The 19572-nt window shown below is 37.9% G+C and overlaps 4 protein-coding genes across 7 annotated transcripts; 1 reads left to right on the top strand and 3 right to left on the bottom strand.

The window, feature by feature from the left end:
• Nucleotides 1-834: 834 nt before the first annotated feature.
• On the bottom strand, nucleotides 835-8580 carry LOC146718236 (uncharacterized). Of its 4 annotated transcripts, none has more exons than XM_085438570.1 (8): nucleotides 8192-8574; nucleotides 7985-8105; nucleotides 6176-7853; nucleotides 4503-4650; nucleotides 2753-2887; nucleotides 2482-2575; nucleotides 1705-1868; nucleotides 835-1629 (listed from the first exon to the last, which is right to left on the bottom strand). In XM_085438570.1, the coding sequence occupies exons 3-7, from the start codon at nucleotides 6214-6216 to the stop codon at nucleotides 1852-1854; spliced, it is 435 nt and encodes a 144-aa protein (XP_085294696.1). In that variant the 5' UTR covers nucleotides 6217-7853; nucleotides 7985-8105; nucleotides 8192-8574; the 3' UTR covers nucleotides 835-1629; nucleotides 1705-1851. The 4 variants fall into 4 exon arrangements, with proteins under 4 accessions (XP_085294696.1, XP_085294543.1, XP_085294619.1 ...); XM_085438417.1 differs by lacking the exons at nucleotides 835-1629; nucleotides 1705-1868 and adding an exon at nucleotides 1877-2010 and having other exon boundaries at nucleotides 6176-6291; nucleotides 6449-7853; nucleotides 8192-8573; XM_085438493.1 differs by lacking the exons at nucleotides 835-1629; nucleotides 1705-1868 and adding an exon at nucleotides 1877-2010 and having other exon boundaries at nucleotides 7985-8082; nucleotides 8192-8580.
• Nucleotides 8581-9396: 816 nt separating this feature from the next.
• Nucleotides 9397-13355, top strand: LOC146718235 (uncharacterized). Its single transcript, XM_085438289.1, has 12 exons — nucleotides 9397-9608; nucleotides 9757-9789; nucleotides 9886-9975; nucleotides 10387-10458; nucleotides 10567-10655; nucleotides 10768-10870; nucleotides 11129-11231; nucleotides 11311-11363; nucleotides 11472-11550; nucleotides 11772-12268; nucleotides 12468-12661; nucleotides 12770-13355. The coding sequence occupies exons 1-12, from the start codon at nucleotides 9459-9461 to the stop codon at nucleotides 12912-12914; spliced, it is 1608 nt and encodes a 535-aa protein (XP_085294415.1). The 5' UTR covers nucleotides 9397-9458; the 3' UTR covers nucleotides 12915-13355.
• Nucleotides 13356-14473: 1118 nt separating this feature from the next.
• Nucleotides 14474-16822, bottom strand: LOC146718234 (uncharacterized). Its single transcript, XM_085438166.1, has 3 exons — nucleotides 16733-16822; nucleotides 16118-16284; nucleotides 14474-15785 (listed from the first exon to the last, which is right to left on the bottom strand). The coding sequence occupies exons 2-3, from the start codon at nucleotides 16180-16182 to the stop codon at nucleotides 15323-15325; spliced, it is 528 nt and encodes a 175-aa protein (XP_085294292.1). The 5' UTR covers nucleotides 16183-16284; nucleotides 16733-16822; the 3' UTR covers nucleotides 14474-15322.
• A 173-nt stretch (nucleotides 16823-16995) lies between these two features.
• LOC146718233 (uncharacterized) lies at nucleotides 16996-19534 on the bottom strand. The gene is made up of 3 exons (XM_085437957.1): nucleotides 19320-19534; nucleotides 17582-18491; nucleotides 16996-17313 (listed from the first exon to the last, which is right to left on the bottom strand). Exons 2-3 carry the CDS (start codon nucleotides 18487-18489, stop codon nucleotides 17172-17174), a joined length of 1050 nt encoding a protein of 349 aa, XP_085294083.1. The 5' UTR covers nucleotides 18490-18491; nucleotides 19320-19534; the 3' UTR covers nucleotides 16996-17171.
• Between the last annotated feature and the right edge of the window lie 38 nt (nucleotides 19535-19572).

Genomic DNA, 19572 nt, shown 5'->3' with positions numbered 1-19572 from the left:
TAGAAAAAGAAAACCTCTCCTAGTTTCAATAAAATGGCATATTTTCCCATGTAGCTTGGGAAAACCAAATTATTTTTTAAACCAATATTAATGCAACAACTTGCAATGAATTATTAAGCCCAGTCTAATCTGTTCAGCAGGTGTGGATATTTACAATTAAGTGATGTAAAAAGACTCGTACTGTTTAACTGAACCATACATTATTATATATTTAGAGGCTTGTAGTTTCTCTTCAGAGAGATGAGTTATTTTTAAAGTTCAGTGGGTAAAAGGTAACCTCACAGAGCATTTCTTTGAGAACATGTGTCTGTGCCAAGGGAGGATCGGTCATATTAAAAATGAAACCCAGTCCTTCAAGGATACGAGTATAGAAGCCTGTAGTGCCCTCGTGTGTCCTTACCCCACATGACAGCTGAAGTGCACTTGACTCGAGCTTCTTTCACTGAAGTTTTACTTCTTTATAACCATCTGACCTCTGCTTAATTGAAAGACAAGTTTTGATGACTTTTTATTAATTATAATTTCATTTTTCATACATTTTCCAACAACATACAACTCAAAGTTCCAAATAACCCTCTATTAAAATGAATGATTTTTAAGCTCTTCAAATATGTGTGGCAGTAAACATTTTGCCCTAGTTTACAGCAGTTTCACCTGCTACACATCCTCTTAATGTGGGTCAGTTTGTGGCACTTTTTAACCAGTTAACAGCTGAAATTTATTTAAAATAAGAAAAAAAAATTTTTATGCACCCATCAAAAGGTTCTTTTAAGGTTCTTGTGAGCTTGTCTGCTACTACATCAACTAATTACGTTTTTAAATTAAACCTAAAAACCTACGTAACTATTAGGTTAGCCCTCACCATGTTTTTTTTTTTTTTTAAGTGAGTTGTCCCTACTTACACAATAGATTTAAAACTTACATTAAAAAAAACTCGTGTTCACTTCTATTTAAAGCCATGAAACATTTAACATGCAATTAAGTAAAAAGTAAAATGCACTATTTATAAAAACTTCGAGGTTGAAAAACAAAAACACATCCTGCTTATCTAAATAGAGAAATAATAAAATACTGATAAGTGAATGTTCATCATTTCTCACCATTGTGTACCCTCCTCTGCCTTCTTGTCATTTAAAATAGGGCAGCATCATCAGTAGTTATTGGTAATAAACAGAGCAATATTATTTCAGAGACATCAGACAACTGTGTACAGTGCATGTGAATACTAATGGGAAATGCTGTGATGTTTTATACTGTGAAAGTACATTTTAACCTAAACCTGAACCTAATGGTTAGCTTGATGATCAAGCTTAAAAAAGCTTTGCTGCTTAAACCTAATAAAACAGAGAACTAAACAAGCAAAAACTAAATAGCAGCCAAGTGTGAGGGACAGGTCGACATACTCCAATATGTTTGTGACTGATCAAAATTATAAAAAGGTTACACTGCCTTTTCATTAACATTAAAATATGTTGTGTAAATGTATTACATTACAGGGATTACTGTGCTTATTTGATATCACAGCTTTACACCAGTTCATCTCTTCATTGTTTTAGAAGCAGCCAGGAGAGAAGAGAACAGAGACTCTGGCCTTTGGTTCAGGACATCTGGGTGGTCCAATTCTGCCACCTGTCAAAGAGAACACTTGGTAAGTTGAGGCTGAAGATCATATACGGATTAGTTTTGTCTAACCGTCTTTGTTACCTGTCCATTGTTCATGACTAGAATACGATCTGCATTCATCACTGTGTTGATGCGATGTGCTAGGTGAGCACAGTGCTGTCTTGAAAGGCCTCTTTGACTGTCTTTTGGATCAGAGCATCTGTTTCTGGATCTGTGGAGGCTGTGGCTTCATCCAAAAGAATGATCTATCAGACAATATGAGCCTCTGTTACTGCAGGAAAGTACTGATTTAAGGAGGAGCACATGGAAAGAAACAACTTCTCTCCAGATCTCCTCATCAGTGTACTTATTGAACGGATCCAATTTTTGGGGTATACAGTTGTATCTCTAGAGAGCTGATAAAGATAGATATATGGTCAGATTATAGATATTTTAGAGATTATAAAAACAATCAATGAACACTATACTCGGACAGCACAACTTTTTAAGCTCTTCAGTTTCACCCGATATCTCTCTTCCAATATGAACATAAACCTGCACAAAATGCAGTTATTTTCTAAGTTCTAAGACATCAATAAAAGTTAAAGTAGCTAACAGAGTCATATCATGACAGCTAGATTGAAGGCACAGACACTGTCACACATGGACTTTGAGAAATGTGCCACAATGGTGCACCTGTCCCATAACATCTCTGTTATTCCAAACATTTCTTACATGTGTCTTCATAGTTCACCATGAATTAAATAGTGCATTACAAATCATATAATAATAATAATAATAATAATAATAATAATAATAATAATAATAATAATAATAATAATAATAATAATAATAATTTCATGCTCATGTTTTTTATACCGTTGTTCATCATTCCAACATCTTCACCAGGTCTGAGCTCAGATTCATTCAAGTTGGCAGGATCCAGGGACATCACTTCATCTTCCATCTGCTTCTGAAAAGAGAACAATAACAGTTTCACAGTTAGGTCTGCATACTTAACATAATAAAGCTTACAGAACTCAGTGAATTCAAAGCAACAAAGAACTGATACTAAGGCTTTTGAGCTAACTGAACAGTAAGAGTAACAGAGCTACAAACATTTGTACTGCAGTTTGTGTGAAATCCTTACTTTAGACTCTTCCATCTGGTAGTTGCTGATGAGTTGAGCATAGCGCCCATTTGCATTCATCAGGGCTTGATGGTTTCCAGCCTCCTGAACCTCACAATCCTCCAGAACCAAGATGCCATCACAGAACTCCAAATACTAAAAGACACAAGTTAAGACAGCTGTGAGAAATGCCCCCCCCCCAAACACTCTTGTTGCATCTGAAGTGGAGTGACTTACCAAAATGGTTCACAATTTGTGATTAAAACAATACCATTAAGTTTAAGTTTCAACAATCACAGCACAGTGATTTATTTAGATTATATACCAGGTGTGACCAAGAAGTTCCAAGACTGCCTATAAAAGCAAAGCTAAAACCTAAACAGGTTTATATTTCTATATTTCTTGAAGGTGGCCTTTTCAGGGAAGACTGCACTGCTTCAAGTATGACTGCTTTTAGATTAGTCCCTAGAAGCCCTGCTCTGGCCACCTGAAATTCCCTTTCAGCAGACTCTTTCAATTCCTGATGAAAGCCAATGCACACTATACTTTGCTCATAGGGAACAACCTTCAGTGGACTCTGAAGACTGCTGATGAACAAAGTGTGAGAACAGTTGATCCAGGGAGGGGGACAAAGCAGTCAAAATGTGCAGAATAAATTAAAGTTGAAGGTGAGCGAGAGTGCACTTTTTATATATTACTCCATATGATTTCTGGGAGGTCAAAGTCAACATTGTTTAACCAATATAGTTACTCAAGTCCCCAAAGGTGTAGTGTATTTTTATGAAGCTTTGAAGACAGTCCATAAAAAATTCTGGGTAATATAAAGTTTTTACCAATTTTAACAGTAGGTGTGAGCAACCTTGACCCAATTATCACCAAAATTAAATATGCTTAAGCTCTTATTAAGATCTAACATCACACAAAATTTGAAAACGATAAATTTAAAACTGCTAGACTGCTAAGTAACTGACAAACAGAACCCATACACACGCCCTCCCTCTGGGAGGAGGAAAAGCAAGCCTTTACAGTATATCTACCCTTAATCATTTTAGTGACACTCCAGCTTCAATTATCCACTTCACAGACATAAACATAAGAGCAATGCAGTAACTCATGAAGATGAAGATGGCAAAAGTGGTAAAGGCCTGGAAATAAAGAAAAATACAGGAAAATTTCAATTTGTGGTAAACCACATTTAAAATTTGTCATTACTGCTGTACTTCTGTGGTACTCACACTAGCTGCACAAAGTGGCAAGCCTATCACGGGGTGTATAAAGAGGGTCAGAACGGTGGCAAAGGTGGCAGAGATTAGGGTAGTGGTACAATTAGTAGCCTGGATGTAACCCACCAACTTTAGTTGTTCCTTTTTCTTTTTTCTAAATCCTGTGAGAGAAAAAGTTTGCCAGTTCTCTTTACCTTCAATAATATTTTTTGCTCTGACCAATTCTGCTAGAGTTGAACATTCATGTTAAAAATTACAGACAAATAAAGGCATAGTTCCTTATAATGTTTAAAGATGGGGAAAACAATCACACTGAATGCTCTTATGCATGCTTATATACACATAACATAATTCTGTTGGCCAACATACAGCTACTTAACTTACCCTTAATACCAAAGCAGTTGAAAGTGATGAATAACCCCCTCTGCTACTTAACTGACTAGATAAATATCCCAGAGCTTTATCCTAGTTGGCGTTATACTCTAATTATAAAATTCTCCTTCATTTTTTGGAGCAGTGTATTATATATTGTAAGACAGATAACTCACAGGCCCGAGAAATAATGACAATGCCACAAAGACGGAAACAGCAGTCGACCGAATCAGCCTGGTTCTCAGAAAGCGCAGGGCCACACGAACTAGCGAGGCCTTCTCCGGGCCTCTCTTTGCCACTTCTTCCTTCCAGAGTCTCTGAAACCTGTCAGACACTCACACTCAGTGGTCTCATTTAAACAACAAATCAAGTCTTTTTCCATGATTAAAACATCCTACATTTGATGTGGACAGTATAGTCTAATTTTTGATGAATCTTTGGCTCAAATACAAATTTCATAAACTAGGTCTATTATGCATTAGTAATACAGTATATGATAAATGAGTGTAAAGAAATGGGAATCAGAGACCTTTGCGTACCAACGTCAGCAACATCTGAAGGAGATAGTGTGAGGGTCGATATAGTAACTACAGCACAAGTCTTTTAGTGAAAGTAGGCTTTTTTGAATATGTTTAACTCAACTTGCAAGTCTACGCCAGTCATAAGAATCAAGTTTGACATACTGGGTGCATCTTTTTATTGTGTGGCTTCACTTATCCCAATAAGAACACGAGACGCTGGTTATTATAGGTGTTACATCCCCCAGGAGGATGTCTCTTCTCCCTACTAACCCTTTGTTTTGTCTAGGCTCCACCTCCTCTGTCCTGATTGGATGCTGCGCAGAGTCTGGCTAATTGGTAATCAGCAAAGCACTACTTAATGCCTGTGGAGCTGTGCTTCTGTGCCCTCTGGCCATTTTGGTTGCCATACCCGTGCAGGCTTGCATGCCTTTGTAACTTGTATGAACATTGTTGTTTTTCCATGTTCAGACTGCTTGTAGGGGAGAGCTGCCTTTTGTTTTGACACTCTGTTTTCTCCTGTTTATGTGTTGTTAGGTAGGTTATGGTTATAGGTTGTATATTTTGTTTCTTTGGAGTTAGGTAAGTTTCTTTTATTTCTACATCAGGGATGTTTTGTTTGTTATGTTGGCCATGGCTCTCCCTGACGTTATACCTCAGTCTGAACCCAAATCTCATCACCAGCATTAAATAGACCTTCTACACTTACCATCTTGGCTCCTCCTTCTCTATCCACCTTTATGTTCGTCCCTTCAACCCCCTAGACTAGCCAGGGGACGTAACAACAGGTTTTTTCCAATCGAGGATGACTGTCAAACGGGGACAGATCCAGAGCTGCATACTTACTGGGAATAACAAGTAAATATGACTTTGGGGTAAATGCCTAATCAGTGACACTGTTATTTCACTTAGGCACGGGAGGAAGTCTCTTGTGCTCTTTTATGATTTTTTTAATGGTCTAGAGCAGGGTCCTCGGTCCTCGAGAGCTACCGTCCTGCAGCTTTTAGATGCATCCCTACTCCAACACAGCTGATTCAAATGGTTTGATTACCTCTTCAGCATGCCATCGTGTTTGGCAAAGGCCTGATAACAAGCCATTCATTTGATTCAGCTGTGTTGGAGTAGGGATGCATCTAAAAGCTGCAGGACGGTAGCTCTCGAGGACCGGGATTGGGCACCCCTGGTCTAGAGCAAATTAAACTACTTTAAAAATAGTATTTTACTTAGACCTAAATAAAGGAAAAAGTTCTCTCTTCTGATTCGGAATTTTCTCTACTAATCACGCAACTCGTCAGTTTTAGACAGTTTGTTAAAAAGAGATACCTTCTTACCATCTCCACACAGCGGTCCTCGGATTATCTGCTAACGCCATCTTTCCTGAGAAATGATTGGTCAGTAGGTGGCGTTTTCAAAGTTTGGGGTATTTATCAGGAACTTGACCTGCTCCCTGAAAAAACAAAAACTCTAGAGAAAATACGCCTATAGAGCCCAGGAGGTGATTAGGAAGAATGAGAAAAGGAAAACTGCTTGACACTAGATGGATGTAGGTAGGTATCACGGGAAGAACATGTTCAAGCTGTCAGGTTAATATTTTCCTTACTTACCACAGGTAGCCAAATTTCACTGCGCAAATATTTCGACATCTGGTTTGCCTGAGACCTTATCAGAGAGGTTGGTCTGTCCTGTGACCCTTATGCCTCAGGACTGGACATCACAGGTGGGTTCAGATGAGGATTTCCTCAAACCAGCCTCCAGTTTTAGAAGCACAGTCAGTGCAGGGGGTGCATGTTTGGAGTTGTGTGTGTCCTAAATATTACGGTAAGAGAACTTAAGGCCCAATTTCAAAATAAAGGTGAAAGTGAAATTCTGGAATAGTCAGTTTATTCGCATTCTCAATTTATACAAAAGCTAGTAAACGACATTTCAAATGGCTATTATTTAAAAAAAATCCAAACTAACGCGATATTGAGAACTAATTCTGTGAGCCAGGTCTGGACTAGCTATCTGGCGTACGCCTGTGGGCCTGCCCAGGGCTATCATAATTTACCCCAAAAAGTATATTATAATTTCTTTTGCGACCGCGACGTACCATTGGTTGATTTTCTTGAAAGACATTGGGCTTATCGAACGAAATCTCTCAGCCCTCCTCGGTCTGTCCCTCCCTCCCCTTTTTAACCTAGGTTATCCATTTGGGACGATCTGATTTCCTCGTGTCAGCATTGTTCCCACATCATCATAATTAATGTTGTTCCAGGTTCAACATTGCAAGTGACCAATCACCTTCTTGTGACGTCATTCCTTTGCGACTTCGAAATACCCGCCTTCGATTATTTCGAAATACAAGTGAAGAAGCGAAAAACCGCCGCTTGTCCGCCGAATTTGAAGTCAATTCGCCTGTCCGCCGAATTTGAAGTCAATTTAGGATACTTTCCTTTAATAAAGCATTATACATATGTTCCTCTAGTGATGGGCAGATGAAGCCCCATGAAGCACTGAAGCTTTTCATCCAATTGGTTCACCCCAACGCGAAGCTTCATGAAGCTTCATTTGCTCTAGCAGGACGTAAAAATAATAGCTGGCATGAATTTGAAGAGTGTGGCATTTTGCACACAGCCTGTAAATGTCAACAACAAAAGGAGTGTGTAAAACATGTATATTGTAGTGATGGCAGTATACTGTGTATATTTATAGTGGCAGTATGGGAAATGATTATTTGGAAATGCTTGAAATGTAAATGATCATTTACTGTGAGGTGAGGTGTGGTTGGGGTGTGGACAGTGGTTGTGCTTTTGTAACGTTGAGGTATGGACAGCTACACACTGCCTGTTCACATTTTATTCTGTAAAAACTAAATTTTCACTGCTTTTATGACCTTTTTAGTGGGGAGAACATAGCTAGGATTTAATGATTTAACAAATCTTTTGAATCCTTTGTCCTCCACAATGCTAAATGGCTGGGAGTCCTCAATCACCATGCTGACCAGGTCTTCATCTATTTGAGATTTTTCTCCTGAGGAAAGACAATAAAGATAAAGCACAAATATAAATATCACATACGTAACTTATAACAGTTGTATAATATTGTTATATCATTTAGTAACATTACTGCATCCTATATTATCATTGCATTTGATGGCTCACCTGGTCTTGCTCCACAATCGGTGTCCCCCTTATTCTCATGCAAAGCTCTGTAGTGCCTAAGCATGGATAAGGTGTTGTTGTTGTTATATCCCAGCTCCCTGGCACATAGAAAACACTTCACCTTGTACAAAAGTCAAGACAGCTCAACATAAATTGTATTGCACCATCAGTATCATGACAATACATCTTCTGTAGAAATTTACATACCTTGTTGGGAGGAATAAGATCAAAATGTTCCCACACAGGGGAGGACATCCTCCTCTTCTTAGCTGGCTCCATTCTCTCCTGACTTTCCTCACTCTCATAAACCTCCAAACGGTCTCCAAACTCTCACTAACCGCAACTCTCCATCAAACACCCACATTTTTGAATGAAGTCTGAGGGGTTTATATCGCTGTCATATCTCGCGGCAAAGTTCGAACCACTTCATGAACCAGTCACGTGGTACAGCCGGGCAGCGAGGCTTCGGACGTCATCATTTTCAGCTCCTCCCATAAATGAAGCAAGCCTCGATACGCGCTTCGCGGAAACGCCCCCTCCATTACTCGACACACGCTCCGAAGCCTCGATACAGAACGTCCCATCACTATGTTCCTCACTTGGCTTGCTGTTTGTTTGCTAGCGATAGGCTACTTGACGACAGCATTAGCTAACCAGTGTTCTCTAGACCAGCGTTCCCCAACTTTTTGGGTGTTTCGTGGCCCGGGGGTTGGGTCAGGCAAAATTGCAGTAGCTTCCCTGATCATTTTACAAACATAAGTGAAGAGAATCTGGACTAAAAGGCCTAGACTTATGGTTGTGTGCTGAATCTATGAATCAAACTATCACCTGGAAACATAATTAACTGGTCCATAGCTGTGAAACTGGACATGAGTTCTTGATTCTATGGAGATTAACAGTAATCCAGAAATTTACAAATTTGTCCTGGTACATCGCGTAAATGTTGTCCCTGGGACATTGTGTAAATGTTGTCCCTGGGACATCATGTAGAATTTGCCCTGGGACATCGTGTAAATGTTGTCCCTGGGACATCGTGTAAATGTTGTCCCTGGGACATCGTGTAAATGTTGTCCCTGGGACATCGTGTAAATGTTGTCCCTGGGACATCGTGTGATAGCTTGTAAATAATGGAATGAAAATTATTGATTGTTATTAACTTGTGAAAAAGAAGTGTAACAAATCCACATGTTATGTTCTTACACCCTTACAGAAACTGTGACTCCTTCACAATGTCAGGTAAATGTCAACTCATGTTGAATAATCAACCAATCAAGCCTTTTATTATCACATGCAATGTTACACGTACAACTGCAATGAAAATTTCACCCCCTTCTGACCATACATATATTGCTTAAACATCACATTGGGAAGACAGGTCGGAAACAGTTAGGAAGGTCAGAAAACAATTTAATTAATAGATGAGGAGGAGAAAAAAGAACTACAACCAGACAAAGCTCCTAGAAGACTGAAATGGATGATGGTTGCAGCATGCAAAAAGAAAATGATATCTGTTGACTACAGCATATGCTTTCTCACAGATTACCTTGTGGGAGTAGCTGGACCAAACTCTATTGGTATTTCAAGTTTGAAATCCCTGTTTGACCAGACTAACATTTCAGATGAGGTACCTCTTGACATAAAAATCCTTTTATGTTGTCATAAAACTAATGTTAAATTCTGCTTTAAATACACTTTATTGTACAATTTACTTAATGAATCGTATTCCTTAGTTCTGTTTTTATTTATATGTATTTATTTATTTGTTTTATAAGGTAATAGATGGCCTAATCTATTTGCAGTGTGAGGTATGTTGAAAAGCTTGTTTGAGCATAATGACATAGCATGTTTACGTTTTTTGTAATGTATTTGAAAACATAGGTGTATTTATGTTATTTTTATAGAATTTCCCTCACATTTATCCAATACCAAGCCAAATCACTGGAAAAATTTTGGATGGGTCCACAAGAGCACAAAGTGCATACTTTTTGAAGGTATGACTTGGACTGTGGTAACTATGTTCTTATCACAAAGGGTTTATAAGTTGCCACTATAAACAAACAGCATTTTCCAAAATTGAAGCCTTGTCAGAAGAACCTGAAAAATACCTTTCTGAAACCTTTTCTGTGTAAAGACTTGTTCAAAAGCAATGCACACAGATTAAAACATTTCTGTCTTGGCCAACTGATAAAGAACACCAAAAATTGAGTGGTGCGTGTTGAGTCTGTGGTCTTGATTTGTTTTGTACACACTATAGAAATTAATTAATGTAAACCAAAAATGACACTTTCTATATGTTTGTGTATCTGCAGAATTAATTACAAGTCTCACCTGACAAGCTTTTGCAGTTTTGCAGTGTCATTCTTGACAGAAAAACATACTTGTCACATTCTTTTCATTTCCAGAAAAACATCTTTCAGATGTATGAGAAATTGATTGGAGCCTGTCTGGAAAACGGCAGCCACTGGACCTTGTTTGTAAGTTGCACAGATTTTGCACTCTCTCTAGTGCATGATACTTTTCAGTGTCCCTCATTAGGAAAGCTCAAGGCCCAAGCCTACCATATCCATCTTTTTACAAAACAGTTTTGTGATATACCCAAGAGGACCATAGTCTATATGAATTCATTTGGCGAGTCGGAGGTCAGAAAAAGTGCGGTGTTGAAAAACTGGAGGTAATTAATTAACATATTTAACATAACATATTTAATTTAATTGAAATCATTACCGAACGTGGTTATTGATTTCTCTATATGCTTTTTATTTGTAATAACTGCGATCTCTCAGCTCATTTGCTTCAGCAAGAGGCTGCGCTGGAGAGTGGACCTTGTCACATGTGAGCCACCCACATCAACAGGATGGGAACTCATGTGGAGTGCATGTCATAATGGTACTGAAAACTATAGCTTTAACCTATATAAGTAATGTTTACATTTTTGCCTATTCAGTTTTTAAAGCCTTAGAGGCAGGATGGTAAAATCTCAATTTTTTTTGTAGATTGAACCATTTCAGCAGTAATGCTTTGCTTTGGTTGCTCTGTTTTTTTTTTTTCTCGGGGGGGGGGGGGGTTAAAAACAAACAAACATTTCTTTGTTAATCTAATTCTTTTTGTTCTTTTTTTTTTTTTTTCTTCTTCGTCAATTATTAGTTTGCCCAATCTCTCATTGACGGTAAAACACAAGTGGAGGAGTACAACACTGAAATCACAAAGCTCAGGTCCCGACTTTGCCACTACTTATTTTCCTCAATAGGTAAAGATAAAATTAGCTGCCTTCTTTTTCTCTAACATTGGAAAATGTAACTTGTACTTAAACAAATTATATTTTGCAGATCGAACTAGGAAGTGCAGTCAGTGCTGGTGTGTGATTGCAGCCAAAGACCGGGTACACTATGACATGTCCTTAGCCATATAGATTGTTTATTTAATGGACTTTGTTCATTTGTTTTTTGTTTGTTTATTTCTTCTTCTTTTTTTTTTTTTAAATTCACAGGTGCAGTGCCAGAAATGTGGTGCATACAAGCACATGCGTTGTTCAAAGTCTGTTTGTGGCATCTGTATCTTCTGTGAGAGTAAGTCACAATATAACTAAACAATGTCCAAAAATGTTTAAAGTGAAATTTTTTTTCGTAATTTTGCCTTTGCACACCAGGACTGTGTAATTAAAGTGGACGTTTCAAGATCCAGTTTTTACACAAAACTATTTTAGACATAACTGTGTCGTATTGTGGGGATTTCTCTTCACAATTAAATTGATATAGTGCTGTTTATATCATTCTTCTTTATGTAACAGCACAGTGCAGCACAGCAGAGGGAAAGGAGTTGTGCAGCATAGTAGGTGGCTATACAGGAGGAGCAATAGAAGTAGCCAGTGAAGAATGTCATCAGGGAAAGCATCAGGCAGCGAATGACAAAGGAAAAGTTCCTAAGGGAGAGAACATCTGCAGCAAATCGACAAGTAACAGTGAGATAGGAAGACTGACAGTCAGAGATGAAGGTACACAGACTGAAAGAGATGAAGGTACACAGACTGAAGACAACGAAAAAGAAGCAGAAGTATACGGCACAAGTCTGAGTACAGATAATGCTGCTGCTGCTGATGTTGACAGGATCGATGCAGATACAGAATTCCAAACTGATTCAGAAGGAACTAGTACAGTTTACAGAGTGCATGGTCACTTATCTGTACCAAGCTCAAAAAAGAAAACCTACACAATAACAGAAGACGAGATCAAGCGCAGAATCAACGCAGAGAACATGTCAGTTCATGTTTTCAGAGGTTTGATTGGGGTAGGTATACATTTCGTGATTTTGATGTCACCTGAAATAAATCCGGGTTACTCGTATCAATGAAGTGACAATGTGGCTGGAAATTGTGCATTTGCTGCAACATATACACAATTACACCATGTAAACAAAAGCATTTAACTTTGTGCGCGTGTGTGTGTCTCTCTCTGCTCTTTTGGTGTTTGCACTTTTTCTTTTTTAGGGCCGTAAAGCCAAACTGCCCGCAATGATTCTTGACAGGCCTAAGAAGGCCAAAACTAAAGTAACAGTGTTTAGTGTTCTGAGTGAAGAGGAGGCTGGGGAGCTAGCCCTCGGGTTTGCCGGAAGATTGGCCTGCGATGTCACAACAGACATGGTCTGTAAAGGCATCGACCATTCAAGTGCTGATATGACAAAGTAAGTTAGTAAAACAATATGAAAGTTGTATCTTTTTTGGTATTATTTGTCATTTCCCCGTATTTGGGTTATTGGTGTAACATTGTTAATCTTACTTTCTAATAACAGACAGACTCTTCTCAAAATCCAACACAATCTTAAACATGAGCTGACTGATTCCTCAACCTTCAGTTTGCTGACACACACCTTTGGCCCCGCTGCACTGGATTCTGTCATTTCATTCCTGTGTGAAAAACTTGATCTTGTCTCTTAAATAATGAAACCTTTTGTGACTTTTGTTTGTTCTGTAAATCAGAATCTTGAAAATTGTTCATTGTTGTTCTAAGTTTGTGTTAACTATTTGGCAAAAATGATTGGTTCCTAATCCAAACAGCATAATGACTGTTCTAACACATATCTTAAAAATGCTACAAAGAAAGAAAATTATCACATATGTTTCAATATGAATGTAATTGTGTCACACTCGGTTTGTAGTAGCTTTCCTGTTTTATTTTAAGTTTTGGTATGTTTACACTGTTATTTTTATTTCCCGTGTGTTCGTCTTCCCTTATTAGTTTTACTGTATTTAATTAGTCTGATTTAATAACTTATAATTATTTACTTTCCAGTGTGTATATATGCTCCTTGTTTGGATTATTGTTTGTTTGAGTTCTGCCTGTCTTTTCTATTAAAGATTTGGACTTTTGGACTATTAGTGGACCTCGTAGGTTTTTATTCTGTTCAATTGGTAATTGACTGGGTTTAATTTAGTGGCCTGGAAAACATTTTAACCCCCTAAGACCCGAAATCTTCCATGGCATGCATTTTTAATTTCTCTTTGATATTTGGGCCGATTGGAACCCGATGAATGTAAAAAGAAAGAATTACCAGGTTTTGTTTTTTTTACCTAATTTTTGTTTCTGAGAAAAATGAGAGCCACATATGAGGACATTAATTTGAAATTTCGATAGAACAGTTGCAGTATAATGTCCTCATAACTGTATATCAGGCACTTGTTGATCAAGATTTAGTATTTTGGTCTAAATAACCCAAAATGTGATGTCCACATGTGTGGACGCCAGGCTGGAGTAAAGTGTTAGAGCTATTTATACCTATGTAAACTTTTATACACTGGTTTTTACCTGTCTTGTTTCAGAAAGGTTTAAAAGGGTAATGTCCACAGTTTATTTGTTTATTTATTTGTTTGAATTCAACATATTTTATTAAAGTAATTGAGCTTGAACACAGAAAAAACTGAATCAAATAATCATAAAATCAAATCACTTGCACTATACTGAAGTCTAATCTACTCTGAGCTAATGCCGGTTTCCAACACTAATGATCGGGTGAAGGAGAGAGATGAGGGTGTGCACGGCCACTGGTGCTCTTATCCCTGTTCTTTGTGATACAATCCAACAGGAAAGCAGTCAAACCCTTGGACATTAGCCAAGTTAACGTTCACAAATATATACACACAGAGGAACTCTGAGCCCCAATGTCAGCATTAGCACAAACATGCCACTTCATACCAAATCTCAGTGTGAGGTCAGGTGTTAGTCTCATTCCATTATTCTGGCTATATTTTCTTACTCATTACTATTAAACTTATACTTAAGACTAACTATTAACAAAATCACACCCCAATAACTCTGTTATTACACTTTGTATTTAATCATAAAAAGGCTGGATGTTGAAACCTTTTACTTCTATTTTGTATGAGCCAGGATTCTCAACAGCTGATACTCTATGTCCAAAAAATGACAGGTATCGTTTTATGGAGCAAAAAACTTGAGAGCGCATATTTTATAAATAATACCAACAATTACAAATGCAGACCTTTAATAGTAATAAGTAATCCTTTATTTATAATGCATAGCAATATAAAAATAGTAACATATGAAAATATTACAATGGGCACAGATGAATTTGTATCAAAAACAGCAACCAAGCCAAAGTAATGAATAACACACATAAATAACAACTGCTTGAGAGACCAAACAATTTCTTTTCATCTGTTCCTTGGCAGAAAGTTAAGACAGCTATTCAGCTTTAGGTTTCAATAAACAGAAGTAATGGATGCAGTCCCTTTGAAATGTCACACAAAAGTCTACTTGTGCATATACTTAGCTTTAACTCTTCTCTTTTTTGTTTTGTATTCCAAAAGGTTTTCATTTTCTCCAGAGGATGTCTCTCTTTCAGTGGTTATCGACTGTTCACATTCATTTTCAGACTGTTGGAATGTCGATGCTGGCCGAACATTTCTTGCTAGAATACAATGGCCTAATTTTGCGTGCATTATCTGTCATCTTTATTTCGTACTGGCATATACTTTTGCCTACTTGTTTTGTTTTTAAGACATTTGTATGCAGTTCATCTATCATTGGAGTAATACCCTCTGGAATGAATGCCCACTGTTTAACTGTGTCTAAAACAGCATTTAGTTTTCCAACTGCATCTTCTGTGCATTTTTTGTCTGTGCTTTCAACTACAGGAGTGTCATTCAAAGTTGATAGAGGACTTTTCAGAGAGTTTTTCATTTGTTTAAAATGGCTACAAGCCACCTTCAGGCAAGCACATGTGTTATAGTGAGAGAACGTACAACAAGTGCACTGAAGTGTTTCAGCCGATGCAAAAAAACACAGATTTCCAAACAAACTTGGCATTTTTATCACTTTCAAGTCCTCACAGTGTACAAAGTAATGCCTTTCTTTCACTGCAATTCTTGCCAAGGTCTGTTTCCATGTTTGGATAGATGTCATTGTCAGCCTCTGCTAATTTTGCAAGTAACACTAGATGCTTGCAAAGAAGTCCTCGTAAGCCATATGTACAGTTGCAGTAGGACTCAACAGGGCAGACATCATACACCATGTCTTCTCTTGACTCAGATGGGACTTGATATGCATTAACTCCATGGCTGTTCTTGACTGTAATTTTAAGAGCCCAACCACTTTCCATCAGTCTTGAAGCAGAGTTTGAAACTTGAGACAAGGTGTCAGCAAACCTGTTTTTCATGCGGCCCACATCTTGCAGGGTTTTTATGACTGAGAAGTAGTCGTCGGCCTTCCCTAGGAGCACTTCAATCAGATCATCCAGACGCCTATTCTTGTAGCCAGATAAAAACTGGTATTTCAGGCGGTGGAAAAATCTGAAAAACAGTTATTTGAAATGATTAGTAACTGTAATTGAAGGAATTTAAAGTTTTAATCAAGACTGTATTATTTTTTAAAAAATTGGAATACCTATTGCACACGTCTTTTATAAAGGAATGCTCTGTGCCGGTTTAGCTGATTTAGGCAAATCCACCTACTCTGTTTTTTGTTGTGATAACATAAAAAACGCTGCTAGAATTTAAAGGATTTGCCTAAAACCTGTTCTGGCAATGACATGACGAACCTACTCAGTTTAGCCTCTTGGATTAAAGCATAATATCTTTTTTTCAGCAATACAATTGAATGAGGTCAAAATAATAAATCATACCTTTCAATCACATTGTTTGTTTCAGAACGAGCGTGACTGAAGCGACGGCCGTAGTCACACCACATGTGGCCAATGCCTTCCCAGTGCTTCTGAAAATACTGGCACACCAAAGGGTATTGCTTAAATGTCTGGCAGAACTCTGCTGATGTGGCTTTAAAGTCGTCCTCCTAAGAGAATTGGATGCAACAGAATATATTTCAATCCATTTAACAGACCTATTGAAATCTTTAATATTATGTATTGAAGCCCTTTTCCTTTTATTGAATAACATTAAGAATTTTAAGTTATTAATAATATGTCGTGTTTTTGTATTAAGAAGCAATTATTTCTTCCCTTACAATGGCTAAGAAGGAACACTAAACCTATAAGCATATTTGGTTTCAGCATCTGTCTGTGAAAGAATCCCACTCACAAGTTCTACTGCACAGTGGGTGACACAATGATGTTCTGCACAGCTTAAGTACTTGTTTTGATAAGCAAGATAAGAAGCCAGTTTTAGAAATTGTTTCAAAAATCTATTTTGTATCTCTCTGTAACTTTTTTTAGCAACTGAAAGTTATTATGCTCTTAGTGTAATCAAGAAATCAAAATGTGAAATAGACAAATTACACTTACAGATGTGCAAGCTTTCAGCTTACAAAAGAAAGAAATGATTTCATTTCTCTTTTGGGTGTTAGAAAGCCCATGGACCCCGGACTCTGATTTTGAAAGTCATCGATTAACAGCCTGTGAATGTAAGAGAAAAAAAGTTAATCTGGAGAGAGAGACAGAGGAGCAGCTGTACAAAAAGCATAAAAGAAAGCTGACGTCCAAAAATAACTTTGTCACTCACTGGACAAGAGGACCTGTGCATTACAGAAATCAACCAGGTAAACATATTTTTAAATGTCAAAAAGAGCTTTGGGAAGCAGCCACCAGAAGATGAGTGCACTGTGGTCTTAAATGGATGGACATAGTCACTCAACATTTTATCCCTTTATATTCATTAACCTGAGTAGGTGAATATCACAATGAGGCAAATCATAACAACAGGACCCTGTTGTAAAAATGTGTTTCAGGTGCATCTTAGACAACGTGAAAAGAAAACAATGTGGTTTACCTGCAAGACATGGTACCAGCATAGAAGGATAGCTGACTCTGGAAAAACCTTCTGCAAAGCATTTATTTCCGCAAAGTCTTTGTCAACCATAAATGCTCTACAGAAAAAAAGAAAACACTAAATGAGATTAAACAGTATGAAAATGTTTTTGCTATCTCAAAGCACCACTTCAATGCCAAATTAAACATTTCAACTCACAAGTAGATATATAAAATACTGCATACAGCCTATAGGAATAACTTTAACAACTGGAAAGGAAAGTTTTTTGCAGCCCATGCTGCAGCTATAGCATTAGATTCTGGCATGTTATAACTTTTTTGAAAAGGAATTATTTCAAAATTAATAGCTGTCAATGTATTATTTACCTCGGGGAAGTTGGGAAATGCTCACAAACTATTCCAAGAACAGTTTCCAGGGTTTTCTGACTTTCATTGCTGACAATAGCATAGGCCACAGGGACTCCATGCCCATGATCATCTCTTACAACAAGTGTGAATAAGGGAAATGAATACTGGTTAACGCAGTGCGTGGTGTCAACAAATACTAACTGTTTTGCATAGTTCTCCATGTTTGATTTCATTACAGGTGTCTGCAAAACAATCATTAGTTCTTGGTCAGATGTGTATGGTTGATAGAAGAGAACATGTTCTTGATGTTTTCCATTAAGTAAGGTATGTACACATTGACTGTCTCCACAGTTAAAGTGCTTCTTCCTCATCATGCAGGTTCTAACACTGTCAATGTCACGTGGTGTGACAAAATGCTCTCTGTTGTGAAGATCTCTGTGTCCATGTTCTTTGGCCCATTTATGACATTCGGTTAGTATGATGGCTGGCTTAGTTCCAAGGGAAAGCAGTTCCTCAATCTTCCTCCTCAAATCACTGGAAATATTGTTGAAATGTGCGTCTTTTGGGTCCGAAGGATCATGCCCATCATGCTTATCATATGTACGCTGCACGATGACTGTGTGGTCTTTCCAACATTTGAGTACTTTAAATGAAACATAGGCCTTACAGCCCACTGCTCTGTAGCTGTTTCGACTTTTTTCCCCAGCTCTGATGCAGTTGAATTTGTAATAGTCTCTTTTCCTGTCTTTACCTGAGGCAACATTTAAACATTTATAATGTCCATGAAGGGTTAATGAGTTCAATTTTTCTAACACAACACTGAATGGGTCCTCCTGGCATTGTGACACATGCACACAAAGTTGTGTGTCTTTTCCAGTTCTTTTTTTTTCGTCATTCAGAACACTTCTTCTAATTATGTCGTCCATTTCTGGTGGAAAAATAGCGAAGGTTTAATTAGTCAATATTCATTAATTCATTTTAACTTGTTTTGGGGTTTTTTGCAATACAATGTAAATATTAAATATAATATTAAAAAAATATATATATAAAATAATATAAAACAAACAGGGGCTAAAAGAAGCTAAACTTTCATATGGTATGTCTCTGGCAACTTTAACATGATGTCCCAGGGACAACATCTACACGATGTCCCAGGGCAACTTCTACATGATGTCCCAGGGACAACATTTACGCGATGTCCCAGGGACAACATTTACGCGATGTCTCAGGGACAACATTTACGCGATGTCTCAGGGACAACATTTACGCGATGTCCCAGGGACAACATTTACGCGATGTCTCAGGGACAACATTTACGCGATGTCCCAGGGACAACATTTACGCGATGTCCCAGGGACAACATTTACGCGATGTCCCAGGGACAACATCTACGCGATGTCCCTGGGACAAATTTGTAAATTTCTGGATTACTGTTAATCTCCATAGAATCAAGAACTCATGTCCAGTTTCACAGCTATGGACCAGTTAATTATGTTTCCAGGTGATAGTTTGATTCATAGATTCAGCACACAACCATAAGTCTAGGCCTTTTAGTCCAGATTCTCTTCACTTATGTTTGTAAAATGATCAGGGAAGCTACTGCAATTTTGCCTGACCCAACCCCCGGGCCACGAAACACCCAAAAAGTTGGGGAACGCTGGTCTAGAGAACACTGGTTAGCTAATGCTGTCGTCAAGTAGCCTATCGCTAGCAAACAAACAGCAAGCCAAGTGAGGAACATATCTATAATGCTTACCGTTTATTAAAGGAAAGTATCCTAAATTGACTTCAAATTCGGCGGACAGGCGAATTGACTTCAAATTCGGCGGACAGGCGGCGGTTTTTCGCTTCTTCACTTGTATTTCGAAATAATCGAAGGCGGGTATTTCGAAGTCGCAAAGGAATGACGTCACAAGAAGGTGATTGGTCACTTGCAATGTTGAACCTGGAACAACATTAATTATGATGATGTGGGAATATATGGAACGCCAGGACTGCCATAATGAATT

This window comes from Copadichromis virginalis, linkage group LG1 (genome assembly GCF_057382275.1).
Source record: "Copadichromis virginalis isolate Kocher_CV1m ecotype Utaka linkage group LG1, C_Virginalis_male_GT1.1, whole genome shotgun sequence".
Classification (NCBI taxonomy): Eukaryota; Metazoa; Chordata; class Actinopteri; order Cichliformes; family Cichlidae; genus Copadichromis; species Copadichromis virginalis.
The sequence above is the reverse complement of the archived record's forward strand: the minus strand, read 5'-3'. Positions and strand labels throughout refer to the sequence as shown.